This window comes from Tigriopus californicus, chromosome 8, assembly GCF_007210705.1.
Source record: "Tigriopus californicus strain San Diego chromosome 8, Tcal_SD_v2.1, whole genome shotgun sequence".
Lineage (NCBI taxonomy): Eukaryota > Metazoa > Arthropoda > Copepoda > Harpacticoida > Harpacticidae > Tigriopus > Tigriopus californicus.
The window spans coordinates 3,099,777-3,111,788 of record NC_081447.1 but is presented as its reverse complement, the minus strand read 5'-3'; the positions used below and the strand labels follow the sequence as shown (position 1 = coordinate 3,111,788).

General features: G+C 41.0%; 1 protein-coding gene across 3 annotated transcripts in view; it reads right to left on the bottom strand.

The window, feature by feature from the left end:
- The window catches only part of LOC131885809 (uncharacterized), a 51,860-nt gene that overhangs the window by 19,234 nt on the left and 20,614 nt on the right, over positions 1–12,012 (bottom strand). For all 3 annotated transcript variants that reach the window (XM_059233982.1, XM_059233980.1, XM_059233981.1), the window contains exons 4-5: positions 10,835–11,024; positions 6,478–6,652 (exon numbers count right to left, since the gene is read on the bottom strand). In XM_059233982.1, coding sequence (XP_059089965.1) covers positions 6,478–6,652; positions 10,835–11,024 — 365 coding nt within the window. The remainder of the gene's footprint in view (positions 1–6,477; positions 6,653–10,834; positions 11,025–12,012) is intronic.

Genomic DNA, 12,012 nt, shown 5'->3' with positions numbered 1-12,012 from the left:
CAAAAAAGGTGCAAAAAAGGCCAAAGTGTAACAAAAGGTGCATATAAAATCAACCCATCACTAATCGAAAGAAGACCTATTCAAAACTTCATTTCAAAGTACAGTAGTACCAATTTGAAACTGAACAAGCCAAGTGTTGCCTCAATTTCGGACAAAATACAGTAGACATGAATTTATATTGATTGGAGTCAGGGAATGGTTCCATTGTTTTTTTTTTCTTTCAGTGGATCAGCACCAAGTATCTGTTGAAGAAGCAATGGATTTTTTTTAAAGCTAATTAATAAGGTTGGAGAAAAAAGGAAAACAGCTGTGGTGCGTTTTTTGGACCACTTTAGTATCTTAACAGTTTGCTTAGCTTATCTCTTTGGACATAAACTGGCACTTTTCATAAATGTTTTCACTTGTTTGTCAATCATGGTTTACCACTCATGACTAGAGAGGGGCAAAAAGTGCAAAACAGCAATGCCTTTAAGATACAAAAAGGCTTTAGTGACGAAAATTATTTTTACACATTTTGCCCGTACCTACTCATGACAATTATGGGGTGAACTAATTTTGGCCTTCGTAATTCCATAATTTATCTCCAAATTTGGGGGTGACCAAATCTGCGTCAATCTAGAACTTCGTACCTGCTTTCTGCTCCTAAATAAACACGCCAGGAAATGAGTAAAATCATGACACCCTGGGCTTGACCTTGCCGTGACAGGAGGGAGCCGAATTTCAGCTAAAACTGAACTTACACTATCTAAAAATATTTGCGTCCAACATTTAAAAATGAACGAAATAAAACTGTTCTTGGAATGTCATTGAAATCATAGGAATGCGTATGATGTGCAAAACATATTGGCAATCAAGACTTCAAAATTGAAAGACTGTGCAAGAAGTGGTTTAGGCAATTTTCACGGCAACCAATAATATTTTTGGCGCCGAGAGCTCTCATTTGTTGATATTGCTTTTCTCTTTTTTTAGTTTCTAGTGAACTAGTCTAGTGAAAATGATTAGATCAAAACTTACAAATTGGAATCCCGTTTTCACAAAAAGAAAATATTTACTCTCCTTGCATGAAAACGTAAACTCCTCAAAGGTGTTTTGGCCATGAGCTTTCTTCATTCTTCATTTCTAGAAACTGGTGCCCAAGAAAGTAACGAGCATTGAAAAAATATCTATTACATAAAGAGACCTTTATTCCTCTTAGAATTGAAGAAAAGGAATATCAAGAGGAGTAGAAGGTTTCTAACTTGTGTCTTTTTTAACATTAGTAATTTGGAGGGAAATGTCATTTTACCATTTGTGGAAAAATGAGTTTTCTTTGGCTTATGTTACACCATTTCGTATGGGTTTCCCTTTTGAAAGAAAGGCATAAGATTACCTATGCCAATATTGGATTAATATGAGAAGACGAGTTCAGCGGTTGATACTTGGCGTCAACGGATTAGGGATGAACAGGAAGTGAAGTCCTCTGCTTTAGACTGAATATTTTCAAGCCCTGAATTAAAGCTTTGGTCCATCCGTGATTGTGTACCTTGCTCGCACTCACAGTAATTGAAATAAATATTATGTAATTGTAATGAATGGTATTTGAGCCCAGAGCAATTATAATTTTAATTAATTGCATGTTAGCAAATATACGAGTAATTGAGATATCGCTAATGATAAGAAGAAAAACAATCACATTTTCAATATTTTTTGGTATTTAAGAGTTGCACGGGTTGGAGGGTTGAGCGGCGCCCAGTCACCGATATCACTCAGAAGATCAGTATCACATTGCTTTGGGAAGTTGTGTCATGGTCTGATATTAGTTAGTGCTCCTTGTGTGGATGAGGAATTAGCGTCTAAAAGTTTCCCTTAGAAAAGTTGAAAACTGCGCTTCCCACTAAACAACGTCTCCATAGAGCCAATTTTTTTGGAGCTCTGTGCTCTAATACATGAATATCGATATGAATGTGCTGCTAGTTCTTGCAAACTTGGCTTTTATTTCTTTTTCCATCAATGCTCTCGATTAATTACATAATGCGCTTTGAATTTTTGCACTTTCAAGAGAGGTTATAGCGAGCAAAATAGAAACTTAAAGTAGAGTCTGATAATAATTTGTGTAAAGGAAAAGTTGTAGGACTACCTTAGTTCCAGCTTTCTATGTTTAAAAGAATACTATTTTTTAGAGCCTAACTCTAGACATTTCTGAAGTTCGCCAATCTCTAACTAAAACACTCTCCTTGAAAGTATTGGAACACCATGGCTGAACTATGGAGGCCTTTGATGTTGACCTACCATGCTAAATTGATCTTTGCTGAACATTTAGCCCATATTGCCATGGTCACCAATTGACTTATGGGTGTCCATGAAATCATCCTTTTTATAAGAAACTAGCTCAATCCCAGTTTCGTTGCTTGCGGCCTCACACATATTTGTTTAAATGTAAAATATCCTTAATGATGGCCACTTTCGGCGCAAAAATATTTTTCTTCATAAGTTGAATGTTTCCTCCTGGAGCATTTCGTTTTTCTCATAGTACGATGATTGGTTTAATATTTGTAAACCATCTTTGACAACCCCCATGGGAATAATCTGTTGTGAACTTTCCATCACAAGATTTATTTGGTTTGGTAGAAATTTCCTTGATCACAACACATTCCTAATGGACTTTCCATGTACAATATCTGTCTATAAATGTTTGGCAAATGACATGAAGTATCTTCAGATCTCAAGTATGTCTCTCTTATGCCATGTTTCATGTTGAGCCTGGAGAGGTCCTCCTTTAAAGAAAAAAAAGCTTTTCATTACATTTTGAATTTGTGGGATAAGTCGTGTACCTTTTTGCAGGGTTTTGATGATCCTATCAATGTTTTGGGTCCGTTTCATTTGGATTCAGCCAACAGGATAATGGAGGGGATCAACCATTTAACTTTTTTTTCATAATGATTATATTTTGCAATGTAACTTTCAATGCTTGACTTGTTTGTAGTAAACATCTAGCATTTATAGTCCATTGACATGGCTTGGTTGGAAATAAAGGTTCAGGTATCCCCCTCATTTTGGTGTTGAGTGCAAGAATTTAGTACACATACTCTGCTCTTCAAGAGTTCATACAGGTCAGCGTTCTCATTTTATTTTCACGAGTTGAAACCCTTGGTTCCACCCCTGGTCTTATCTTGTATACTACAAACAAGTTAACATAATGTTTTAATGAGCACCTATAAGCAAGCCAGGAAACGACTATTCGGTATTTGCAAGAAAAGCTGTAATCGTAATAAGAAATCAGTTGAAGGTACATTATTTTTACGATTGACTGGATTCTTTTTCACTCTTCGAATAAAATGTTTGCTTTGTACGCCTACGCAAACTGACAACTTTTCTCTTGTCCTTTTAAAGGAAAGTAGACAAAGACCATGTTTGTCTTTGGAATGCAATCAAGGAGTCGATAAAGCAAAACGAATCGGCTCACATATTTGCTTTTGTCGGTTACAAACCTTATCCTTTCTCTGTTTTTTATGGCCTCTCTCCGCGTAACGAAATGAAAAATGGTTCGTTTGGCGTGTCGAAACAATCATGGCTGAATGGTATCCATAGAAACCTATCTACCTTTTTCAAAACCAACGGAATTTATTCCAAGCTCTTTTTCCTGGTAAATTATGACTTTCAGATGCTTTTACTGTCGAGATGTCAAGTGCCTTCCAAAGGTTGGTTGTTAAGGCTTTCTAGATGAAATGAACTGGTATTCTTTTTTGGGTCCAATTACATTATAGATTATGAAATGACAAGCCCGACCGAGCATGACGATACCAAATGGTTTTCCGATTACCACCAGGACCGCCTCCCATTGAATCTCTTCGTTAATGTTAATGCTCCCGAGTAGCTTATGTGCTGTTGCTTTCAAGGAGCCACTGCGTCGGCATTCATTGCGACGAATCCACAGAGAACTTGTGGCTCATGTATATTCATACATTAGAATTCTTGTCATATGCCACTCTGCAGCGAGAAACCCTTCATAAATCGGTTCTTTTTCTTCTAGTCAGTTTCGCCATGGTTGTGGTGAATGAATGCGGATGTACGGTACAGCAGACTCTGCAGCGAGAAACCCTTCATAAATCGGTTCTTTTTCTTCTAGTCAGTTTCGCCATGGTTGTGGTGAATGAATGTCTGGTTGTCTGACGATTTTGAGTCTTTCACAGCAATGCTCAATTCTGTCGATGAAAGCTCCAGCTCTTCACACTCACACGCACCATACATAACACGCGGGTCGTGTCCAGGGATAGCGTCATCCCTGGGAGCTCTGGACCAGAAGTGAGCCAAAAGATCCAAGACAAGTAAAATGATGATGATTATGGTGAAGCTTGGAAATGAATGGAGCAAAGTTCCTGTACTGGAACGGCCTTTTCAGCACCAACCTTTGTCACATAGGCCCACTCAAATATTCATTTGATCCTCCAGATCTGACTGCGTACTATCTGCATGAAGGTGAGTGCTTTGGATCTCTTTTGCTTTGATGGGCAGTCTCGAGAATAAAGAAGGAGAAGAGTCCTTTTCTCGGGTCTGGAGACAGGTTGATTTTGAAAGTGGGTGTAAATCGACCTCATTTGGTCAAAAAAAAGTCAACATGACCATCATATATAGAGTGAGAACGACCTCATTTGGAGAGAATGCAGGGAGATTGGGCCGACCTTGCGCTCTGGGTACGTAGATCATCCTTAGCCGTCTGGAACCCATTCCCAAGCGGTATTAATCTAAGGTACCAGAGGAGGAAAAACTGCGAGAAACAGACTAGCACCACTTTCTGAAAGAGTGACCAGCATTGAAGACTTGACAGACTATCTCCGGCCGTTCCATCACCATCATCATCATCAAGTTGGCAAATCATTATTGTGCCAAAGAGTATGAGACATAAGTTGGCAAATTGTGCCAATCAATTGGCGATAGAACGAGCGAAGAAAGTAGTGGGGAAAGTTTGCCCCAGCCAGACGGAATTATCTCCGAAGGGAAGTGCAAGAGGGGGCCATCTGCCTTAGATTTATGGCAGCAATCCATTTGAGGAGAAGAAGCTTTACTTGAGGCCCTGTCAAAGGCTGTGCGCATAGAGACTTTACGTCGACCAAGGGCGGTCCCATTGCCAACACAATACATGTGCTTTACGACACATTTTCACCGTCCTTATACACCATTGCCAATGGGATTGGGCAAGATGTTTAACTCACGCTCAATACAGAACAGAATGATTTCCGTATTTTATTTCTTCACACAGTGTTCAATTTTGTTAATGGGCGGAGATAATTGAAAAGGTAACAAAAACGTGTTTTATTTTTGCTTTTTCATTATTAGAAATTGATGCTCAACCCTAGTTACCAATATATTAGAAGGTAACACATCAGTTTAGATAAATACATTAATTGACACTTTAAACCGGAATCTTGCCCACCATTAACAGTTGTTAGAGCACATCAGATTTTCAGTACTTACTTCAATCTGATCTTAGCTTTTATAAATTCATGAAAAACCGCAGTCGAGAAAATATCATATAGAGGGGATACTTTAGAACCAAAAATTGTATTGAAATCTAAATGCAGTAGGTCACACATTAATAGCCTCTTTTTTCCTGTTTGTAGTTTCGGTTTGGTTAAGGCTTCTTGCTAATTGATCCTGAATCTTTATTAAATTGTAACCTAGTTCAAAGATCTGGTCTCAAAGATCTGGTCTCAGGTACATCCCTGTTGCTATAGTACTTTTCATTGAGCGAAGGAAACGCCCCCTGCCTCGTCCAGGTGCGGACAAATAAACGTAGAAACCAGAGAGTACGCTCTAAGATGCCATACTTAATCAAGGGATTTTTAAATGAGCAATTTCTTGCCCAAGTACAGGGATTTCATGAACGAGCCATCAGCTCTTGTGGGAGACGTTTCAAATTCTCTATGGGTAAAATTCCGAACAATTATGACAGATAAATAAAAATTAAACAGGATGTTGTAAAATTGTGTGGTTGATAAGGTGCCTACACTTTTGCAATCATCATTTCCAACAAATGGTAATAACAAGAGCACAGTTTCACAAGTTTTTGGTGACTAACTCGAAAAACATATTTTTTTTTAAATTCAAAAGATGAAGATGAAAAGTCGCTGATATGCTGCAAATATGCAATATACAGCCCTCTGTTTATCCCTCTTTGGATTTCAGAAGTGTTTGTACTTGTACCCTTATAAGTTTTGAAGGGTCTCTCAGAAGGGTTGGTGGTGTAATTATGGTGTTAGAATAGATCAGCAATAATTTGTTCAACGAAAAATACCTTCTTTATGCCAGGCAACTTAGAGCGTATTCTTGTATTTCTCCGTTTGTTTGTTCGCAACGATAGGAGAGAGAGAGGAGAATGAAAAGGGCTATTACATGTTACTGACTACTCTTAGTCATCAAGTTTGATTACTCTTGGTCAATATCAGATAGAGAGTAAGCCATTTAGCTAAAATAAAAATCTCAAATCTCGAAAATTCTTACCCGTCAACGAGAGGCACTTCGGTGAGCAGTTGTTGGACCATTTCCATCCGAGCTTCTTCAGTGGCTGGAATATGGATCTCATCTCCTGAGAGTGGCAAACCCAGAGCAATGCACAACACGAGTATCAGAATCACAATCGAGAGAAAACACCAGTGTTGCCGCTGAAATCGAACTCCTGCAAGATTCAAAACAGATCCGTTTGATACAAGGAATACCTATTTCTCCGCTTCTCAGATGTGGCCCACTGCGGGATAACTGCGCTCAACCAACCGCAGATCCTGAGGAGTTGTTCCAAATTAGCGTCTGGGAATGATTGAGCTCCCTGTCAAGTGTAAAAAGCACATGGCACAGATTCAAGTGCTTCAGATTGTAGCGAAGAAAAAATAGACCAAAAACGGCCATTGCTTCTCAGAAATGTCAGAGGGCTTTAGTTCCTTTTTCGCTCATTCAGTAGGAAAAGAGGATCGTTGGGCAATCCTGGTCTTAAAAGAGAGGGGAATCTTTTTCAAGAACTGTTCCGTGTGGAACGGGTTCAAGGTCGCGTCTCTTGGTTTTGCATAATTTCTCAATCAATTAGAACTCAATGCACTTTGGAAGTTCAGCTCACCATGGCTTGAAGTGCACTTGGGACGAAGTGCGATTCGCCTCAGGTCCAAGATTTGCAATTAGCTACGTGCTGGGAAACTTTTTTGACCCTTCAAATGCACCCATACAACAAGTTTCTCAGTTTCAAAAGCAACGTGATTGGGAACAAAATCCAGGTTCTTGAACTTGGATCGCTATTTTTCTGGGGCGGGATTGTAAATGTTCCACAAAAGCACACGATAAATAACGTAACTCATATGCACATTGTTGGGCACAAACATTATGCCAGAAAAGAATGCACTCTAAGAGCCCAAAGGAATTTCATTTTTATGGTCCACTTCAGTGGATCAGGTCCGGGACTTAAAGACCTCTTTTTCACTTCAATGCAGCAGAAAATCCCAATTTTGGTTCCCTTTTTCGAATCGAAAGGTCCAGATACTTCTGTAGATCCAACAATGAATGAGCAAGACCATCATTTTTCTCTTTCAATGCCTTTAAGGCCAAAGAGTTGAGGGAGGGATCAAGGAAATGCTACCTCATTTCATGAATACTCCCAATGATAATACATCTCTACAACTCGGAAAATTGTTCCGGATAACAGCTCTCTTCATTTATCTCTTTAATGAGGAAACAATACAGAAAAGTATCTTCTTAATTTGGAACAGACTTATCCCATGCTTAAGCTGCATGCTTAATTAAATTTGAGAAAATGCGGACCTCCTGCGAGGCATTTTTAGAGGCAACATACCATAAACCACAATCTGATTATTTTTTCCAATCATTTGGACAACCTTATTCGGCGTCATATTTCAATCTAGCTCATCTTGACCTGTTTCCAAAGTCTCAAACTTCGATAAGGTCAGGAGGCATTGTACGAATGCCGTAGACCAAGAAAAGAAGTTTGCCAGCTCGTCATAAATTCCAGTTCATTTAATCTAGAACGAACTTCGGGAAGAATTTGGACCACATGGGAACAAGAACCGTTATGAGCTCCCAACTTAGTTTCAGCCTACCCACCCTACAAATCTATCCTGGCAACACTTTGATGGTCCGAACTCGGTGATACGTATTTCCTAGAAAGCCGCTTGATTAGATCCCAGAGTCTATCTATTCCCCTCGGTCCTATGGGAGGCATGGAACACTCTTTCATTTTTCTCCCCTACGGCCGTAGGTCTTGGCCAAGAAACGGACCCTTAAAGAGATTTTGGACCATTTGCATCGATTTAAAATTATGAGCCTACAAAACGGTGAGCGACGGAGAATTTTTTCCGGAACAGTCCTCCTGAGGCTTGAACACCTCATAGAAGGGGCAATTTTAAGATACGAGGAGGACCGGATCCAGGACCAAGGCGAGGACATCGACGTACGTTCAGTTCAAGAGTGAATGAAGGCAATTGCGAGTGAGAAGATGTGGGTGGACGAGGGCGAGGACCGACCTCAGACCTCCTCGGGTACACGAGTGCATGAGCTGTCGTCTCTTCGGGCGAATTTGGTATTCTACCAGTAACACTTTAAACTGTGTCTTCAAGCGTTTTATAATGGGTCCATAAAATGGAGGACCGTCAGATCTCAAAAATGCAAATAACTCGGGCTACATGACTGGGCAGATGGGCAAAATCCTGCCCTGTGTCAAGATAGGCAGGCCATCAACATTACGTGTTTATGAAAATAATGCATTTATGAACCCGAGCGTTACCTTGCTTACGTTGGAGTACAATGTTTCAATGAGGCCTAGAAAAACATGACAACTCTCTCCCATTGTCCCACGACAAGTTCCGCACAAATGGAACTGATGTTGGCTCATTTGCACATTTAGTACAATAAATATCTCAAAACCTTTTCCGAGTTACTCGAAAGTTATTAATTCAGGTTGATATATGTAACACCCATTTTCCCACTCAGTTCGGCTGGTATGTATGGACCAGTGTATAACCAACGCAGTCTGACGGATATAGGGACCCAAAGCACAACGCCAGTTAATCGAAGCCCCTTTTCCAGGTACGGTAATTGAAAACCGTCTCTAAATCTCGCAAGAAACCCTGATCCTCGGTTTATTGGAGCTCTTTCTGGCTCTTAACATCTTTCCAACTAGGTGTCATGTCTTCCCACCTCCAATGTGTGCGGAATAAGGCGCCACCTCTACGATTCTCACATCGGAGCAAGAATGGAACGGATCTGAGAGAAAAGTGTGCACCATGCTTATTCCACTTATTCAATTTTCTTGCGGTCCTCGGATCTCTTACATCTCACATATAGCCACTCTTTCTGTCTCTGGAGAGGCAAAGGCTCTCTGGCAGTCAGAGGACGACTCCCAAGAAAACCAAGAACCAACCTAGGTTGTCGCATTATTTATTTGATAATACATTCTCATCCTAGTTGAAGGGGACGGCGCGTTTCGGCCTTGTCAGACGGGTAAGGAATGGTGCAATTTCGGTTGGAATCCCTCATGTAATTTATATCTGCTCTTTTTACAAGTGGCAGACCCACGTGCAACTATAAACTTACCTTGCATGAAGGTACAAGTAAAAAGCATTTACCATTTATTACTGTCATACTGAGGCACAAGCTCTTGGGCGTTGAAGGTGAAGGTTCTTCACTTTCGATAGATCAGTACGGCCCTTCCTCCTTTTATACCATAAAAACGGCCAAATCAGCGCTTTTGCCCCTCTTTATCGATTGCCTCGGGGGGCGTAGAAGGAGGCTATTGTTATATCGCATTGGCATTGGCCCAAAAATAATCTGGGGCTGTCGCGTCTATAAGAGCCCTCAGAAATAGCTGCTAAAGCCCCGGCCTTTATTTTGTTCTCCTTTCATAAGTTGGCATTCTCAACCTAGTTTTGGGCCTCCAAAAGTGAAGAGTGATCCGGTTTTGGCGCCCAGCGCAGGATTTCAAGTGCATCTTTAACATCACCCAAGAACCCAACAGCATTGCATATTTCGCAAAGGTTTTTCTCCTCCAGGAAGCAAAGGCAATGCTCCCCAGGGAAAACCTGGCTCAAGATATTTACAGAGCTCTTTCAGGAGCTTTTCTAACCAAGCTATTTGTTCAGGAACTTATCGGAAAGGTTGTGAAGACTTTCGAATATACAGTAAGACGTTCTGAGAAACTCAAAGTTAACCGCACCCTTTTCTTCGAATCAGCGGGTAATCTCCAAATTCTTCCGCCCGCTAATCAAATGCCAAACGCTGAGACCAGCGGATTTGGTGACTGAATTTCCAAGCTCAAAATTCGAGATTTATGAGCTGTTTCCTGGGTCAGAGGCTCGTTGAGAAGGCTTCAGGGAATACTGTTAAGATCTTGAGCCGTAAAAAGTCGGAAATGGGACCGGTAGTGTCTCTGCAGGGGTTTCAGAAAGGGACCAAATGCCTGTTTAATCATGGTGAAATCTGGAACAAGTCTCGTGCTCTCATTCGTTCCTGCTTTCCTTCGGACAAGGCCCCTCGTCTACGGCGGAGTGGCCGAAAGGAACCTTCATTTTTTACGGAAATTGAGGCTCATTTGCGAACATCTTGGGACTTTTGAGAGGAAAGTGAATGGCAGTTTCCCTATCTGATGAACTCTCCTGTCAAGCCCAACCTTCGATCAGATCCCGGTTTCAGCTCTTACCTCATTATAAATGAAAAGGGCGGCAGCAAACTTGCATTCGCTAAATGGTTGGACTAACAAGAGCGTGACTAAAGCGCCTTTCCTTGCAGTTTTAATAGGTGTAAAGGCTCCAAGTAAACGCCAAGTGCTTCCCAAGGGTGATGCTTGTCTTTATGAAGATCCTACCTGAAATACTGATAAGAGCCACAAACTTTCCGAATTCCAGCGAGACTCCCCGTTCCCCTTGGAGAAGCCGAGCCTTAAAAGGTCGTTTGTGTGGGGGCTTTCCAGATGGAAAACTAAGCGGGCTGGGAACTCGATTAGGCGTGGCCGCAGCGTGACCATTGCTCACATGATGTCCGTTCTGTTGTGGAATCTAAGATCAAAGAGAAAAATACAGTTTTAAAAACGACTTTAGGCACAAGGAAAAACTATGGACGAGGAGATTTAGAGCAAGTAAGCTACATTGAATCGAGGAAGAATGCACTCAAGCCAATTGGACGGAAATAAAATGGCCACTCTGCTCTATCCAATCTTCCTTCCCTGTAGACCCCTGAAGGGAGTTCAGGAAGTGCATTGTTCACGACTTCACCTTCTTGGTACATTGTGCTCCATATGGGAATGTACTCGTGTTACTCATCTTCAGGGTTTGAAAATGGCTGGTTGGGAGGAGGGTTCCACTCTCTAAGGAACAACTCCGATGAGGCGGAACTATCCGTCTTTTTAGAATGAAATCAAACTGCATTGAAGGGCTTTTTGAAAGCACCGAAATTGGCGTGGAAGTGTCAAATGCATTACTTCATCCATGATGGATGATATCCCATTCCGATATGGTTGAAAGCCTCAAGAGTAGAAAATGAATTCCTACCATTACAAGCTCTTTGCGCGAAAATGAAGGAAATAAGATTTTCCTTTCTGAGTAAACGGGGTCGTTGCAAAAAGTGCAAGCGAAGACTTGATTAAAACCAAAGCGCCCCTACCGATGATGAACGGTAGGGTCCCTCAAGGTTTGAAGCATTGCGGAACAATCTTCGCCATTTNTGCATTACTTCATCCATGATGGATGATATCCCATTCCGATATGGTTGAAAGCCTCAAGAGTAGAAAATGAATTCCTACCATTACAAGCTCTTTGCGGGAAAATGAAGGAAATAAGATTTTCCTTTCTGAGTAAACGGGGTCGTTGCAAAAAATGCAAGCGAAGACTTGATTAAAACCAAAGCGCCCCTACCGATGATGAACGGCAGGGTCCCTCAAGGTTTGAAGCATTGCGGAACAATCTTCGCCATTTTGCTTTCAACCTATTTTCCTGATCTAAAACCGGAATATCTATGTGTGCACGGAATTCAAGCCAAGCCGTGACA